Source organism: Panthera pardus, unplaced genomic scaffold (genome assembly GCF_024362965.1).
Source record: "Panthera pardus isolate Hobbes unplaced genomic scaffold, ASM2436296v1 HiC_scaffold_1, whole genome shotgun sequence".
NCBI classification, from domain to species: domain Eukaryota; kingdom Metazoa; phylum Chordata; class Mammalia; order Carnivora; family Felidae; genus Panthera; species Panthera pardus.
In genome coordinates this window covers 14,092,007-14,110,696 of record NW_026526654.1, presented here as the reverse complement: position 1 = coordinate 14,110,696, position 18,690 = coordinate 14,092,007, and the positions used below count along the sequence as shown (strand labels likewise).

At 43.4% G+C, this 18,690-nt stretch overlaps 1 protein-coding gene across 2 annotated transcripts in view; it reads right to left on the bottom strand.

Annotated features, from left to right (window-relative positions):
• Positions 1 to 16,645, bottom strand: part of NALF1 (NALCN channel auxiliary factor 1) — a 35,495-nt gene extending 18,850 nt beyond the window's left edge. The window contains exon 1 of one of the 2 annotated variants that reach the window (XM_053889516.1): positions 16,333 to 16,645. In XM_053889516.1, coding sequence (XP_053745491.1) covers positions 16,333 to 16,374 — 42 coding nt within the window. In that variant the 5' untranslated portion in view covers positions 16,375 to 16,645. The remainder of the gene's footprint in view (positions 1 to 16,332) is intronic. The other variant, XM_053889494.1, reaches the window with a different exon arrangement.
• Positions 16,646 to 18,690: the final 2,045 nt, after the last annotated feature.

Sequence of the window (18,690 nt, the reverse complement as noted above, 5' to 3'; positions counted from 1 at the left end):
CTCTTTTTGGGGTGGGGAGGGGGATAACAGGATTTAACACTCACTTATAACTCTTATTTGAGAGCTCGAGAGTTATGTTTGGTAGAAGATCCATTAAACTGGGAAGATATAAAGAATGGTAAGAATGAGTTTTGAAGTGTGGCTCAGAGGTGATACAATGTAAACTAACACATCGAGAAGTTCCGCTCAGTGTGTCCCCTCCACTTGACCCCTGCTGTGTTTGATTAGTCTGCCACTCTGTTCCATGTGAGGGGAGGGACAGTCTTAAAAATTCTGTATTTCCCACAAGAAAGAGATTCAGGAAAAAGACAGCGTGCCTGGGTCATGACAGAAAGAAAGGAAGGAAAGAAGAAAAGATCACGTATGAAATTAAAATGAGATGTTATGAGGCACTACAAGAGAGAAATAAAAAAAAACAGTGTAAAAGAAAAAATAGTCCAAATACTAGTATTTAAAAAACTGAAAAGTAATGACGCATCATGCTTCGCTTAAAACATACAGAAATATTCATGACAATATTCTATGTCCATAAAGGAGTGAGAAGCCAGAAGTATAACACATCGCTGGGGAGAATCTATGTGTGGTCATAAATTATCTGAGTTTTTGGCAACAAGTATCACAAGCTGAACTTTTGTGTGCCCTTTTACCCACCAACTCCACCTAGAAGAATTTATGGAAAGAAACCCGAAGTGAATGGAAGTAAGTGTGCATATATGTCCATAGAAGCGTTTTTTAATATAGTCCTATAATTAGTAAAACGCTTAAGTAATTTACGTTATACTCATATCCTGTATTATTATTCAAATGATATTTTATGCCGCAGAAGCATATTTTAGAATTCAAAGCCCTGTTCATTGTATAGAATGTTATTTTCCCCTTGGTGGTAGATGATGGTTTTTCTTCTTTTTGCTTATGTGCATTCACTGAACGTTTTAAAATGATTAAGCATACATTTTCTAGCTTAAATATAGCAATGAATATCCCTTGACAGAAAAGAGGCTGTGGGTGTTTAAAGCTCTTTGACCACCAAGGTTAGATTTTTTTCAAAGAGATGCATCTTTTCTTTAGTGCAGGGACACTGAGCATTATGCACAGGATGGGGCTGCTTTGGGCTCTGACTCGGTGCTTGCCAGCACATCTCCCCTGGGAAAGTCGTGCTCGCTTCCTTGTTCTCCTTGAGGCATGTGGTGGGCAGCTGCCGTTTAGCGCAAGGAACATCACCCTGAATGAACGGCCCGCAGATTTTACTTTGGGGATCGGCCATCCTCCTCTGGACGGATGCGGTGCACGTGAGGCTGATCCGGCCCCTGCCCCCTGCAGGACAGCCCGCGAGTAACCTGACTGGCCCAGGCCACAGTGATGGCTCAAGTGTGGACACGGGACCGAGGTTAGGACAATCCGACTCCAAAGCGGGACTGCTGCAAACACACCAGGAACGGGGTGATCTCTTCCTGCCGAAGTTCCTAAACTGAGTGGTTATTGATCTGTAGCTGTTGGTCAAATCAATTAACGAAGAGAAAAGCAGAGCCTAGAGCTGGGGAGAAAGAGTCAAGTGGGCGTTGGGGACAGAACTAGCGGTTGGCCCACATCTATGTCTCATTTCTGCACGTGTAGATCAATAGACATCTACATGATCTATATGATCAATATAGATCAATATACCTACATTCTCATCATATCTGTGTTCCTCTATCTATCATCTATCCATCTATCATCTATGTATATATCTATCCATCCATCATCTATCTATGTATCTATCACCTATCAATCAACCATTTATCTATCTATCTATCTATCTATCTATCTATCTATCATCTATCTAATGTATAATATATAAGACTCTGATACTTATCCCTGGACTTTAAGATTATATAAACCAATGAATCCTCATTTTGCTTACATCCGTTTTAGTTAGGTCTCTGCCATTTGCAAGGGTCACCAACGTGCACACTCTCCTCAGAGACATTGTGGGGATTTAACAAGATGAACCTTAAGTACTTGGCTGAATGTATTACACATCCTCTGCACTCACAGTTAGTGGCCAGTAACAATCCTAACAGTGGTGGTAATGGTAATGGTATTGAGACAGGACTGTAGCTAGGAAGCAATGGGTTCAATCTTCTTCATGGATTTTCTCTTTGCTTGGGAAATAACCTGTGGAAACCTGAGGAAAACTGTGGGGCACCTGGGTGGCTCAGTGGGTCAAGCGTCCCACTCTTGATCTTGGCTCAGGTCATGATCTCACAGTTCGTGGGTTTGAATCCCACATCGGGCTCTGCACTGACAGTGTGGAGCCTGCTTGGGATTCTCTCTCTTTCTCTCTCTCACTCTCTGCCCCTCCTATTCTCTCTCTCTCTCTCTCTCTCTCTCTCTCTCTCTCAAAATAAATAAATAAACTTAAAAAAAAACCCCGAGGAAAACTAGTTTCTCTGTATCCCCTTTTCATGTCTGTGCGTTTGTGATAATAACACTCTCCGTACTTACTTCCAAGAAAAGTAATGGAGATATAGTGAATTGTTCCCTTCCTGCTCTGTACTCTGTTAAGACTTTACATGTAATAACACCAGTCTAGTTTTTATTTAATTTGTTAATTCTACAAATGAACATGTGTGTCTTAGGTTATGAACCACATCTATTAATCAATCTATCTCCAGCATCTGGCACAAGGCCTGATAATAGATGTATGCAAAATGCTGGCTTCCCCCAGAGATGTCTAAATCCAAATCCCCATTACCTGTGAATATCTGGTTATGTGGCAAAAAGGAATTAAGGATACAGATGGAATTACGGTTGCTCGTTAGCTGACCTCAAAATAGGAAAATTAATCCAAGCGAGACGAATCTAATAACATAAGCTCTTAAAATGGAAAGAAGGAGGCCAAATCATGGGTAAGAGAGATATGATGGGTGAAGAATCTTCTCCACCACTGTTGACTTGACTTTGAACATGGAGATGGGGAAGAGCAAGCCAAGGAATGTGGGTGGCTTCTAGAAGCTGGGAGCTGTCCGAGCAGACAGGCAGCAAGAAAAGAGGGACTGCGGTGCAACAACGACAAGGAAATGAATTCTGCCATCAGAATGATCACGAATGGGTTCTTCTCTTCAAGCCTTTAGAAGGAACACAGTCTTCTGACATCTTGATGTTACTCTGGTGAGATCTGTGTCCACATTGTGACCTATAAAACTGTGAGGTGATACATTTATATTGGTTTAAGCCACTAACCACTGCATTCGTGACAGTTTGTTACAGCAGTGGTAAGAAATTAATGCAGTGGGTCCTCAGGAAATTCTTAATGAATGTGTGACAATGCAAAAGAAAACACCTAGGAGGAAAGGGCATAGAGTATAATATGGCGGAGAAAGAGTATAATTTTACATTCTTTCACCACACTTTCCTCGGACATTTTTCTCTGGCATAGCAGGTGTTTTGTAACAGAAGCTGGAAGAGGTCATGACCCTCTGGAATCATCCTTTTGGTAAGAAAGTCACAATGGAGAGAAGGCCAGCTACTGCAGGTACAAGGTAAAGTTCTGGTGAAAAGGGCCAGTGAGTGAGAGCAGGTGCCATGCTAGGCAGGAAGTCAGATGCCCCAGCTTCTCCCGCCGGCCTCCCTGAGGACTTGGGAAGGTTCCCTAACTTCTCTACTCTTCAATGTTCTTATCTGCTAGGTTTAATCGTTGAGCTACTGTGTTGGACAGATACAAACAACTGTTTCTCCACCCTGCAGACATTTCTAAGTGATCACCACACCCGTTCCTAGTGATACCTCAATTCCCCCTCAGTCCAGGCGACAGTCCTCGCAGCCAGCGTGAGACCCGCCATGGCGCTAAATGACCGCCAAGGTCCTTTCAGCCCCGAGACTCCGCAAGCTCACACAAGGAGTCCCCTGGCTATATGCTCGCGTTTGCTTCTGTTTGTGCTAATGGACGGAGCTTGTGATTTTTTCCATAAATTTGATGCTTTTCCTTGAGGGTGGTTTCTCCATGCTTTCAAAAGTTCTCTCTTTGTGGAAAGAATAAAAGCAGTGAACATACATGTAAACCCTTCTTTTTTTGTAAGGATTAAGATTTGGAATCCAAAAGCTGTCCACAAATTTCATGAAACTATTGTATGTTATATTTCATTCCAGAACAAGAGTAGGTTAGAAGTGATTAGAACTATCCCATTTCCAAAAGGAAGACAATTTATCTAGAGATGAAAAGTTTATTTAGCTAGAGATTTTCCCTCTCCCACCCACCCCCACCCCCATCCTACACCTAACAATAGAATTTATTTTTTGGAGTTTTAGTTTCACAGCAATTCTGAACAGAAAGTGTAGAGAGTGGCTAGATTTTCCAAAATAAAAACTTCCCTCACAACTGTTTCCTGAGATGAAGGGTTTTCAGATTCCGGCTTAAACATCTCCTGACTGTTGGGCCATGAAAACTTGGACACAGCAAACACAACAGCATTGCAAATTGATTGTGGTTCTAAAGTTCTTCAAAAGGAGGTTCGTGAGATTTACGAAAATAATTTGATTTTACAATTAAAAATGATCTGTGATGGTGAATACTCTCTCTTCATTATGACTCTCTCTACATAACTATTATCTTCTAAATCCTCTTGGCTGAGCCAGCTCATTGCCTTTATAATTCCTTTTTATTGCTTCCTCCCTTCTAATCCTCTAGAACTTTTGAAGTACCCCAAATTTGTCTTTATGTAAGACTTTGACGTTATTCTATTCTTGAACAAACAATATTGAATGTTATCTGTTTTATTCCAAAACTGCTAGTCATTGCTCTGAGCTGCCGTAACCCAGCACCACAGACGGGGGCTTGGACAACAGGAATGTCTGGTTTCATGGTTCTGGGGGCTGGAAGTCCGAGGTCAGAGCCTTGGTCAGTTGCTTTGCAGACGAGCATCCTCTCCCTGTGCCTCTTCATAGCATCTTCCCTCTGTGCGTCCAACTTTCCCTGTTTTCTGAGCCTGCTCTTGTGGGACCAGCTGATTCCCCTAAAATTGATATGTTGAAGCCCTAATTTCTAGTACCTCAAAATGCGGCCATATTTAGGGACAGGCCCTTTAAAGAGGCAATTAATTAAAAAATGAGGACTTTAAGGAGGGTCTTCATGTGATCTGACTGATGTCCTTATAGAAAGGGGAAACTTGGACACACGGGGAGGCACCAGGGGCCACATATAAAGGGAAGACAGTGTGCCGGCATGGCAAGAAGGCCTTTGGAGAAACCAAAGCTGACAGCATCTGATGTTGGACTTCTGGCCTCTAGAACCGTGAGAAAATTAATTTCTGTTGTTTAAACCACCCAGTCAGTGGTATTTTGTTATGGCGACCCTGGCAAATTTATACATACAGTAATAACTGGATGAGGGCCCACCCTAATGACCTTATTTTAATGTGATTACCTCCATAAAGACCCTACTTTCAAATAAGGTCACATTCTGAGACACCGGGGTTGGGACCACAGCCTGTGGATTTGGAGGGCTGGGGACAGAATTGTCACGCTCAGTTTGGGGTGAGGGACATTTAAAATGTAAACCCCATGGGGCGCCTGGGTGGCTCAGTTGGTTAAGCGGCTGACTTCGGCTCAGGTCACGATCTCGCGGTCCGTGAGTTCGAGCCCCGCGTCGGGCTCTGTGCTGACCGCTCAGAGCCTGAAGCCTGTTTCAGATTCTGTGTCTCCCTCTCTCTGGCCCTCCCCTGTTCATGCTTTGTCCCTCCCTGTCTCAAAAACAAATAAAACATTAAAAAAAAATTAATTAAAATGTAAACCCCATAAGGTGAGATGTCACATCGTTGGTTAGACTTTTGTTAAAGTCCCAGTATCCAGACCGTGCTGAGGAAGAGAGGTGCAGGATGATGGAGCCAGGCAATGAGCTAGCTCAGGCGGAAGGAACTCTCTTCCACACACATCTGTATAATGCACATGGCGGGGGGTGGAATTTGAGGGAACAAATAGCTTTAGAGTGAACCGCTGACTCTTGTGTCTCCAAAGGACTAACCTTTTGTTAAAGCGCATCTAACCGTCCGCCCCCTTTTGTGTGAGTCCTCAAGAGGTCGCCAGCAGAGGGAGACAGACAGGAAGCCCCTGCCCTCTCTCAGGGCCTGAACTACCGTGCCTTCCCCAGGCGCTTCCCTTCCCCCACCTCACCTACAAGGGGGATACCCGCAGATCCCCGGGGGCTGTTACCCATTAATTCACCCATTAGTCAACTGCCTACTGAGCCCTTTTGTGGGCCCTGGAGACACCGTCAGAAGCAGTGTAAATTGTGGCCCCAGTTGGGTTCACCATGAGGTGGGGAGGACGGGCCAGACCCACGTGATGTCTTGCCCTGCAACACAGCAGGGTGACAAGACGTGATCACAGGGTGCTGTGGGCACAAGTATAACCCACCCAAACTTGGGGTGTCAGGGACCTTTTAAGGGGGTGACAGGTGCCAAAGGGTTAGCCAGATGAGGGCAGGGAGAGGGCTGTGCCGGGCAGGGGGACGCTCTCGCTGCATGGCATCCAGAGAGCTGTGCTCCAAAGAAGAGATGGCAAGTGAGGCTGGTGGGGACGATGGGTCACAGGGGTCAAGTCCAGCCCTGTACTGGAGCTTAAGGACCACCTCAGGGCAGTAGGACTTTGTGCTCTGATTGGGCACACGGCAAGTTTCTTCCAAACCCTAACTGCACAGACCCTGTGACCCAGCAAACCCACTTCTGCCTCCTGGTACAGCATTTATCCTGCAGATGACATCACAAGTGGAGGAAAGGAGAAGCTTCTTGCCAACGTGGACTTAATAATGATTAGAAATCACCTAAATGCCATCACTTCAGAACTGATTGGATAACGACACTTCTTTAGGCGACTGCTCTCTTGCCGGTTGGAGGTGGGGGGGGGGGGCAGGGAGGGATTGGCTTAATTTTCACCCTTCAGTATCTTTCAAATAGTGTGCCATATGCATGTATTATCAATTCAAAAATAAGTAAATACAATTTATTTATTTCAAGCGTATGTAATAGCAGCTTTAGTCGCAGTGACATCAGGGTGGCCGTATAGACTTTGCTCCAGTTCCAATGGAGGCAGTCAGTGGAAACTCCACGTTCAAAGTAAGAGAAGAGAGAGCAGTGAGGTGAGCGGGGGTGGGATGCAGTGAAAATATCACCCGACCATCCCGGCAGATAGAGACGCTGGAAGAGAAAAGACGGCTAGAGACGACTGTTGTGGCTTTGTCTCCAGCTCTTGAAAACTGGCCTTTAAAACACACTATGTTTGGCAAAGATGTTGCTTTTATCTACTTACGTGCACACAATAATAGACCTTGGAAGAGATCAGACTCCACTGTCTTTGGTTCTGTTCAGTTCAAAATAGGACTCCACAATTTTAAATGATCTCTGTAAGAATTAGTAATGCAGTAAGAAATAGATCCTATCTCGGGACATTTATTTCTCTTGTGGTTGGAATTATTTTAATTTCTCTCACAATGTTTGTTCCCAAAGCTAGAGGAGGAAGCTGGACTTTCTGGGGCTTTCCGAGCCCACAGACACTGAGAAAGGCTGAATCATGGCAAATGTCCTAAGTCAACCCAGCTAAGCTTTTTCTTCCCCCTCTGATAATGAAATGTATAGTAAGGAGAGAATTCTAATAAAGGTTACCATGAACCCTACACATACTAGAGGGAATGAGTCTCATAGTGAAGCCAGTGTTTTGGGTCTCTGCCTGACTTAGGATGCTTCAAATTCAAATTAATAAAGAGACAAGATGCCACGTTTGGGACTGGAAGACAGTGCAAGCAATAAGGTAACAAAGGCAATACAACTGTTGTCTTAAATGGCATCCTCGAAGATTTATTCTCAACGGGGCGTTGGATTCTCAACCTTTCCTTTGGGGAGGTTGAACATTAATTCCATCCGTGCTGTCTTTCCTCAATTGGACTCACTCCTGTTTTTGGAACTGACTTTAAAGCTAATTTTAAAGCCATGCTTAAAAACTGAGTTTCAATTTTTAAACGCATTTCCTCTTGTAATTATCTCCGTTACTCGTGAAATTTGGCTTTTTAAATTATATGCATATTTAAATTACACATGTGACTTGTATATATAAATTAATGACATATGATATATTATGTATAGGGCTATATGTCCGTGTGTGTGCGTGTGCACACACACACGTGTGCACACACATACGCACACACACTTACACATTTGGATAAATTTCCTAAAGCATGCTGTAGACCATGAAAATTATTTTCAAAGAAAATTTTAAAAATTATTTCGAACCATGACTGCATCATCGGTATAAAACCGAGCTTCTAAATTATACTAATTTGAAGAAACTGCACATTGAAGATGTGTGCTGCTATTCCTTTTTTTTTTTAAAGATTAGATATGATTATCTGATAAATTAGAAATTATGATTAACAATACCCATCTCATCTGGTAATTTCAAGCCAAATCATAAAAAAAAAGCCCACAAGAATCAAGATTGAGAAAAATTGGTTCACTTTCCTTTCTAAAATTATCTAATGCATTATTTCTTCAAGGGACACAAACATGCACTTATGGCCAAACCCCCAGAAGAAGGTCGTTTAGATTGCAATATTATTTATGCAAACATTTCAGACGGTGGGTCTTTGTCATGACCCTTCGCCCTAATACGTGTGCACGTTTGTATGTACACAATCTAAAAATCTTGCTTAATCTGAAAAAGCTAGCCATCAGGGCACCTGGGTGGCTCAGTTAAGCATCCGACTTCGGCTCAGGTCATGATCTTGCGGTTCGTGGGTTGGAGCCCCGCATCAGGTTCTGTGCTGACAGCTCGGAGCCTGGAGCCTGCTTCGGATTCTGTGTCTCCTCTCTCTCTCAGCCCCTCCCCTGCTCACACTCTGTCCTTTTCTCTCCCCCAAACATTTAAACATTAAAAAATTTAAAAGAAAAAAAAAAAGCTAACCATCTAAACACATTTTCCAGAGAACAGAGCATGACAGTTCTCTTTTCCTTAACCAGAAAAAAACGGTCTGGGTAGAGAATCCTCGTAATGCTCATTTTTAATGCGGTATGTGATGTAGTGAAGCCAGGACGAGAAGACAGTGTTGCACAGACTAGGAGTTGTAATCCGTCTTCTCTGTCCCCATGGACTGGCTTTTTCCAGCTGTTTTGCGGTAAGGAAACAAGAGCTTACCGGCTGATCCCAGGATAGACTGACTGGTCATTTCCTGTTGTACCAGTAACACAAACACTGGACTAATAGCCAGGGAATATGGATCTCTTCTTGTTCTGGACTAACAGCGTTCTTTTCGGGGGAAGCCTCTGTATAACCCTATGTACAAGCAACACGAGACTGTGTGACATCTGTCATTCAGGCTGGTTCTACAATTGACTGGCTCCATAATCCGGTGAGGTCATCGCAATGCCTAAAGCAGCTCAATATCCAGAATAGCTACAAGGAGGGTATAAATAATTCACAGAGATGTTTAACTGAAGACGAAGCAGACCCGCACCTTCATTAAATAGGATTTCACCTGTTCTGGGAAGTCCCAACCCTTCTGAAACTGAAGTTCCAGAATCACAATTCTTCCCTTGCTCTCACACCATCTGGAAGCACTTCTGAGTGTTGTCAGTCCAAAGAGTGCTGGGGAATCTGGATAAGGATGTATATGTCATCCCCCCTCTGACTCGAGAGAAAAATCTCTGACGTTTTGATTCAACTTCTGCCTAAGCCCAGAGTAACCAGCTCGCCGTCCGGGGGCCCGGCGCTGCCCCTCCATTAAGGGGGCGCTGAACAGTTCTGGCTTGAGCAAAGGGAGGCCGTCCAGCCTGGGGGTTCGGAGAAGACAGACACAGCTGTCCGCTACAGGAAGTGTCACTTGCGCTACAGGTGAACAGGCAACTGTGGGCCGATGTCGCTAGCATCCTCCCTGGCATCTAAGAGGCCAGCTTTCTGCTCGGTCCATCTGCAATGCTCGCTTACCTGATGACCCGCCAGGAAACGCCCACAGGCTTGGCCCTTGATGGTTCTCTGAAGCAGTCATGTCCAAGCTCACTGCGATCCAGGCTGTGCACTTCTTAGGGCTTGTTCCTCAACTTTTCTCGACCTAATCCTTTTTAGTCCTCTGAGATCAGGCCAGGCAACACAGAGGGAGGAACCCGGAAGGACACCTTGAACCCTGTTAGAATTCCCCCAAAGTTTGTCTCGGTACACAGGTTTGCCAAGGGTATGATCACCCTTATCAGCAGAGCTGGAGCTAGATGAGTTCACCCACCGGTTCCTCCTGGGATCACCCAGAAGCCCGGTGTCTTTCTGCCCCAACACGACAGAGCGTGGACTCTTCATTCTGCTCTGGACTCTTGGCACTGGGCTCTCCTGCATGTGCCGTAACGGACCAGAGTTGGTCCCCGTTAAACTCCGGATTCTGTTAGCCACTTGCAGAGACCAGGAATTGGAAACCTTCGGGAGGGCATGGCTTTCCAAAATCACAGTTATGGTCAGAATCCAAGCATCTTAACTGTTATTCAGCACTTGTTCCCTGCACTATCCCCTTGGTCAAGGCAAACCTGAGCTGTTGGGAATCCGTTGGAGTGGGATCGGGAAAAACAGCCTTGAGGATGAAGACCTGAACTCGGATCTGAATACGTGAGTTGAATAAGCCTCAAAAAGTGTAGTATTTTAATGGAAGAAGACGTCCCAAACACACAAAGTCACTACATTCTACTTAGGTAATTTTTTGAATAACCCAATTTCATATTTCCTTATTTTATTCTAGTCATGACACGTCCCTTCACATTCTTCTTTTGGCCTGAGTCTTTATACATTTATTAGGAGTTGTCGTGTGACATTAAATGGCACTATAACCTAAGTGCCAATAAGTCATTCTTTTCTCAGAATTTGTCCTCCACCACGTTCTAAAAAATAGTGAAACACACCCACACGCTGAGGAAAATACAGAAATTTAAAATAGCATAGATGTGTAAATGAAAACCTATAGGTAGCAGATTATTCTATGAAAATGCTCCTCCTTTAATGAGAAGATCTTGTATATTGCTGAAAAACATTTTTTTATCAGTTCCTAGTCATCCAGTCAGAACTGGATTTTGGAAATAATCTTTCCCAGTTGTGAATGCTCTCATGTGGGTTATAAGACAGGAGACATTAAAAAATTCCTCTCTAATTTGAACAATATGCATATCAAAGTATTTCCTTCCAATGCCCCCCCCCCCCCCCCCCAGCAGTCTCTCCTGGTCACCACCTCCTTCTGCAGTAGCGCAGTCTCGCCACCAGGGGGCGCCCGTCCTCCATCACTTCTAATCAGCCCTGTCACCAGCACCAACAACAGCAGCCCACCGCCTTCCCCCCAGAGACAGAAACATAACCTTATTCTTGTCACAGCCAAGAGAATGAAATGCAGAATTTACACAGATTTCTCAAAATATGTTTTATCTCCATTGTCAGTAACCCCCAGCAGACCAACTTTACTTTTTTTTCCCCTTTCACTAATTTATGAAAAATACCGCAGCAAATCTTGTCGACTCTATTTGATCTATCAATCAAGTGGTAATTTTCATGTTTGTTACCATAGCACCCACAGCCTGTGAGCTTCTGCTACTTCTGTTTTCCTAATGTTGGTTCACTATTACAGGTAAGCAATCAAGGATCTCTCTTGGGGATTCTAGAACAAGGCGAGGGAGGGTGCAGAGGGGAAACCCGCATAATTATCACAGTGATGGGTTGACATCCAGAATCTGCGAACGACTCCACCCTTGCACTCTGAAGAGGAAGAAGCCGGGTTTCTAAAATAGCAGCGCATTATGCGAGCTGAGCTTGGGAACTGGGCCCACCTTGAGAAGTTTTAGCTCAATAAATGCCTCCCAGTAAAAGACAGGTTTCACCCTTGACAGCACCTCAGAATTTCTCCCCAATTAATTTTTCAAATACCCCTTCAGTGATGTGCCACTTTTATTCTTTAACAGAAAAAAAAAAACCCAAGAGCGATCTCAGGCAAAGTGTCCTGCCTTCATTTCCTAAAACAGAATCAGAATGAAACATACAAGGAGGAACCCTTCTTGTCATCTACGTTTGTGGTTTGACCTTTGGTCATGACCTTCTGTAGCATCCTCAATCAAAGACGCTGAACAGCAGCAGGCACGCATTGTCTGAGAGTCTGCTTTCTTTCATAAGTGATGGGCTTACTAAGGATCACAGACACATGGAGTAGCAGGTGATCGAGACATAAACATTGAATACATTCAAATTTATGCGATGGGTAAGTCACAAAAGCCACATAAAGCAGGAGGTGCTAAATCCTGAACCTAATAACTGTTACCAAAACTTGCACCCAAACTGAACCGAAGGGCTGAGAGGCCCTTTTGGGGCAGATGACAGGAATCTTGGGTAAGTCACAAAAGCCACATAAAGCAGGAGGTGCTAAATCCTGAACCTAATAACTGTTACCAAAACTTGCACCCAAACTGAACCGAAGGGCTGAGAGGCCCTTTTGGGGCAGATGACAGGAATCTTGGGTGTCAGCAGATAGGTAATAATAGCACATAGGAGAGGAGGAACTGGGTGTCCTGTAAGCCCACATCCCTAAATGGCTGGGTGCGGGGGACTCTCAGGAAAAGGCATCACAACACCGCTGCTTTGTTACCATGGAGAGGAACCTTGAACAAAATTGATTCACTCGGACAGCATCTGGCAACAAGCCAGACAGGGGGATGTGCTTCCTGAACACTTTTTTGAGGTCGACTCTAGAGGGGATCGCTATTCTTCTGGAATTTGTGAATTGGATTTATTTCCGATAGGAGGGAAACCTCTATAATTAAATATGTTGAATTTGAAGGAAACTCCATCTATTCATCCAACTATTGATAATAAATGATTATATTTTTCACTATATAGAATGCAAAAAAAACCCTTAAGTTAAAGCAACAATGAGGAATGACTGAAGGCAAGATTAAGACCAACCTATTGGCTAATTCCTTCTAACAGAACTGTGTTCAGTGATTGTCATTCTACCTATTTCAATAAGGAAGGGGCTCAGCAAGCCCACTGCTACTTGTGAGCATGTAAAGCGGCTGTGAGCCCGCCATCCCAGTTGGCCTCAGGTTATCTGCAGTCAATCGGGAAGTTGGAAAAAAATATTCCTATTTCTCTACTCTATTTAGTCTAATTCTGCCTGAGTACAGAAGACATTGCATTCAAAATGCATAAAGACACTTGAGATGACTCTCATTCATGCCATCTAAAAGGTGAGTTATTTGGATCTCCATGCCCATCTGCAAGAGATGAGCCACCAAAAATTGTATGACAATGTTCGAGAATAAATGCTATACATATAAAGGTCTTACTAGTTTCTCTAGAAGTGTGTCAAGCCACTTGGCTCCATAGGTTTGACCAGTGCCCCCTGGGAGCTGTTCTCTGAGTTAACTTCTTCGCAGAACATGCTATTTTGGGGGATCGTGTTTGGAACGATTCTCAGTAGTGACAAGCCAGCAAGTGACAGCATCAGTATCTCTCTTGTTCAGGTCCAGTAGCAAATTTCCACGGACATCTGAGGGGGAATGGTGACTGCTAGTTACCAAGAGAGAGAAGAATTCTTCAAGAAGGCCTGGGTCACACCGTAGAAAAGAAGCTCAATCTGAGGATTAGTATCTTTTTATGTCAAAACAGTTTGTAGAACTTCAAGGTAAAATGCCTTCAGAATTTATCCTGCACATTTTTGAGAAGTTGAATGATGAAAGGAACAAAAAAAGCCCAACTGAGTGGTGAATGAAGAGTTAGGTTCTGGGTATTCAGTGATGGCATTCTCCCAGAAATCTATGGTCCATGGCATTTTCTTGGACCCAATGACACACCTCCCTTTTCCTGTCTCTTTCCTGCGGTGATGTAGCTATGACTATGAAAAAGCTGAATTTACAAAACTCAAAGGCAATTAAGAATACAAGGTAGAAGACAAATACCATAGGATTTCACTTAGATGTGGAATCTAAAACCCCAACCAACCAAACAAACGAACAAAAGCAGAAACAGACCCATAAATACAAGGAATAAACCGATGGTTGCCAGAGGGCAAGGGTGTGTGTTGGCGGGGAGGGCACGGACAAAATGGGGGAGGGAGAGTGGGCGGTACGGACTTCGAGTTACAGAATGAATAAGTCGCAGAGATAAAAGGCACAGCGTAGGAATATGGTCAAGGACACTGTAATAGTGTTGCCTGGTGACGGATGGTTAGCTGCTCTTGTGGTGAGCAGAGCATAATCTATCAACTTATCGGATCACTATGCTGTATACCTGAAACTAACATAATATTGTGTATCAACTATACTTCAATTAAAAAAAAATATATAGGGAACTTCCTGCTTGTGTTCTGCAGAAAGAGATTATATCCCATCTTTAGCTTTCGGATGGCCTTGAAAGTGTACAAGGAAAAGGGATGAATACTCAAACCGGTATCAGATCCACACATACGGATTAAAGGCTAGGAACAGAAGAGAAAGACAACTACCTGGTCCTTCATTTGAGATTGCTGTCTATTTTGAGAATCTGGTGAAAACTACCGACCTTCTCTGGGGAAAAAAAAAAATCTATATGCATGTGACTGAACTAACATACAGCCTTTATATAAAATGCCACGAGTTACTCTGAAGTCCCTAAAATCATAGACACCTAATCGACCACAGAGTCAAGAGCTGAAAACTTTATCTTGATGACCATTTATGGAAAGTTTTCTGTGAATGTCAAGTAAATTAATAGCCTGTGTCTGGTGAATTTTGGCTCAATTAAAGGGAGATGATACTAATTTCCTTCTTTCCTTCTCCTTCCCTTCCCTTCTCTTCCCTTCCCTTCCCTTCCCTTCCCTTCCCTTCCCTTCCCTTCCTTTCCCTTCCCTTCCTTCCTTCTTTCCCTCCCTCCCTCCCTCTCTCCCTCCCCTTTCATTTTCTGTCTCTTTCTCTCTCCCTCTCTCTTTGTCTTCCCATCAGAGAGGAGCTGGGAAAATAGTCTCAGCATTCAATCAGTGAATAACAAAAATGATTGGTAAATGCATTTACATTCTACAGATCACTTTCTTATGTACAACGGCTATTGCCTATTGAAGACATATTTTGTGCTTCTCTCTTATCCATAACCCTCATAGCAAATGTGCCTGGGGGTGTTTGCTATTGCTAATTTGCTAACGAGGAGCCACCCAATGGCTCAGAGACAATGCATACAAATAGGACGAAAGGCCCTATCTCATAACCTTCCCTTAGATGTTCTTCCCACTGGACTGGGAAGCACAGGAAATACTCATCCAGTTTTTCAGGGAGAAATTTGGTTGACTGTCTCTTGATAGCTTATTGCCTAGACTTCGAACAGAAGGGCTAGTGGATAGGAATGTGAATATGTGATCTGGAAATAATTTGATAAACTCTCATGCCGAGCATCTCAATATGTCACTGTATTGTAGAAGGGTTTCATAAGGTCTAATAGAAGGAGGAAGGAGCTTTTCACATGTCTGGACACGTACCGTAGAGTTTTATCCTCAAAACTTGAAAACTAACCCTGCCTCCATGGAAGCCATCTAGTGACAAGGACATGTGTAGTACTTTTTGTGCCAAGATAACGCTCTATCACATCACCGTGGCAAAGTGTCTGGTTCTCACGTGTCTACTCGCCATTTATTTAAAATAAAAGCAAAAAACAATTTACTCTTATCCTTAACGTCTTATTCTGTGTCTCAATTATGTAATGCTTATAAATACCCAGAAATTGAATGCTGATATTGTTGTTTGGCCCAGCCTGAATGATTTGCTGGAAGAAGTAAACACTGTTAATGGGGAAGAGGAGTTAAAATTGTATCTAGCCTCTATTGTGCGTCTCTCTCTCTCTCTCTCTCTCTCTCTCTCACACACACACACACGAATAACTTAGGCAGCCAGTTTTTTATGGTCTTGACACTCATTTAAGATAAAGTAACATAAACCTTCTCAGAAAACGTGGAGACGTGAACACGTTACCGATCTGAAGAAGCAGCGAAATTTTACTGGCCTGGTCACATCATCTGTTCTCAGGTAACGCAAAGCTCCAGGCAGAATCCAACCACTCTAAGTCAAGTTGAAGCCTGTCTCATGATTGCTAACATGTTCCCCTCAGGAGTATCCTTTTGCAAGGTAAATGACCGTGGGTCACAGGTCCCCTATCGATAACGTGATCTTTCCCAACCAAGTTCGTTCAGGGCTTCGATGAAGGAAAGCGTGGAAAACTACCAGGCATGTCTTCAAGGTGACATCAGTAGGAGGCAAAAGCAAAGCAGACAAACATCACCTATGAGAGCAGAGACCAGGAGCGGCTGAGTGACAACCCCGCCCTGCACTGTACCTGTACAGATGAAACTGGACAGTCCCCCATAGATGACTTCATCGTTGTCGGGCAATATGAACGGACACCTCGTCTGAACCTCCAAACAGTACTGCTTGCAAGGAATTGTCTTTCTGCAGTTAAACTGTGCGACTTCAAAGTACTGGGAACACAGCCAGGCTTTGTAGACAATCTGAAAAAAGAGAAGAATCAAAAATCGGGAGGGATGACAAGAGTTCTGTCTCTCGTACAGGACATGCTGTACCGTGAGAAGCATGCCGTGGTGCCAAGTGGATCCTAAGGAAACTCTCATTTCCAGAACGCTCTTTTACACAACGCTAGCTGCAAGTGATAGCAAGGTAGCCACAGAAGTCTGCAACAGAGCCAAACGTGATTGGATTGAGCCTTTCTGACACTATGCAAAAGGTCACACGGCGTTTGGTTTGACGAAGCTCGTCTGAAAAATAGTGGCGTTCATCAGAACCTGAAGTTTCAAAGTCCAGGGATACAGAAAGTAAACAAACAAACAAACAAACAAAAAAACAAACACCAAAAAACCCGTAACAGACTGCAACGTTCGACTGAGCAGGAGGCCCCTCCAGCTATGCTCCCAATGGGCACTAGATGGCGCTGTGTCCTCTGCAACCAGGGCCACCAGCGAGCGCTTCCACTCCAGACGCACAAAAGTAGCCGTGGGCAATTCCATTCATGATTCACATCAAGTGCATTAAAAACCTCATCGTCCCAAAGCCCGGAAACACCCCACTTAGGTCAGCCCTGGCATGTGTTGGCGTTGCAGTGCATGCGAACCACAGCTTGGACCATCCATGCGGATATATGTTAGGTGTTCAGTTCACGTAATGAGATGTGAAATGATTTACCTCTTTGTTTTCGATAGCTAGTCAGGAAAATAAATATTGAAAAAAAATGCCCCTTCCTTGCCTAAGGAAACAGGGTGCAACCTCAATCCAAATAAAACGATGACGAAAGCACCCATCTACAGTAGAGGTTGCTGGGAAGCAGGTGTTTCCCAGATCCTTGGCATGGGGGGCTGCTGTCTGTCTGTCTCTAGGGTTAATAATAGTCGGGTAAGATTTTGTCAACTATGCCTTCCCTAGAAACATGAATGGTTTACAGTTAGACGTACACTAAGAGATAAGAGATCATAAACATTTGACAATGGTAGCAAGAACAGTACATAGTATTTATCAACTTTGGTTGATATACTCTGTTCTAAGCGTGTCACATACGTTTTTCTCCATGTAATGCTCAGCACACGCTTCGAAGGTAACGACCCGTCATGCTTTGCGTACAAATCGTAATTAGTAATGGAAGTAAATTTAAAAATCCAGAATTCAAACCCACTCTTTGTAGGGCTCCAAGTCCTGCACTCCTCAAAATGATGCTCTGCTTAATCCGAAAATGTTTTTTCAAGAAGAACTTGTAAAATCACAAGGGAGTTTGTGAATCCATCTGACATCAGCACCAAATTGCGTGTGCCTGGCCAGTGTCTGTTTGGTATTGAAATTTTATTCATCACTTTATGTTGCTTTATCAAAATGAAACTTTAGTCTTTGATCGAAGGGGCCTCAGTGGGGGTAAAATGGAATGAATGTGAGATTCAGATTTAAGGTTAGACCGCTAAGAGTCATTTATTCGCTGTCATCAGCAATTCATTTATAAGGGTTTATAAAACTTGATAGGAAAATACATAAATAATTGGCACTCTCATAGGTCTTTTGAACAGGTCTTAACATAAAAGTGTACATTAGAAAAAAGTACTACAAATAGCTAAGGGAACCCCTACGATTTCTTAAATCTCAATGCAGAAACAACGGGAAGGGGTGTGTGAATGAGAGGCAAGGGGACAGAGGTGACAGGTGGGGACAGTGCCCTCATGCTGTCAGAAAGAGGTCAAAAGTACGAGTTTCAGAAGAAAGAAAAGTAACGTGGTTTCCCAACCATGTTTCGGGGGCAATGCAGATTGTTTTTCAAAATACATTGGTATTTGTGCGATATAACATAATATGTAATATGATATATGAAGGATTTATGACATAAACCAAGCTGTAATCTAGGAATGGCAGTGTCTGTCTTATGATTCCTGGTTTTAATTTCCTTTTCTCAGTACCAGGGGAAGTTGAGTATGTCTACAGTTCCAACAACAATAAAATTCCATGATAAGGAATGTTCACATTCTGCATATTTCTGGGGTTGTAAAAAAAAGTAGAGTGACCTCTTTGCTCTTAGGGAATACCGCTACACAATTTCAGAAAGTTGCACACATTCTTATGGGCCAGAGTCTCCTCTCCATTCCGCCTCCTACTTTGCTATTGCACAGCTCTTCAAATTAAAGTGGTTTCTGAATAGCAAGTCATA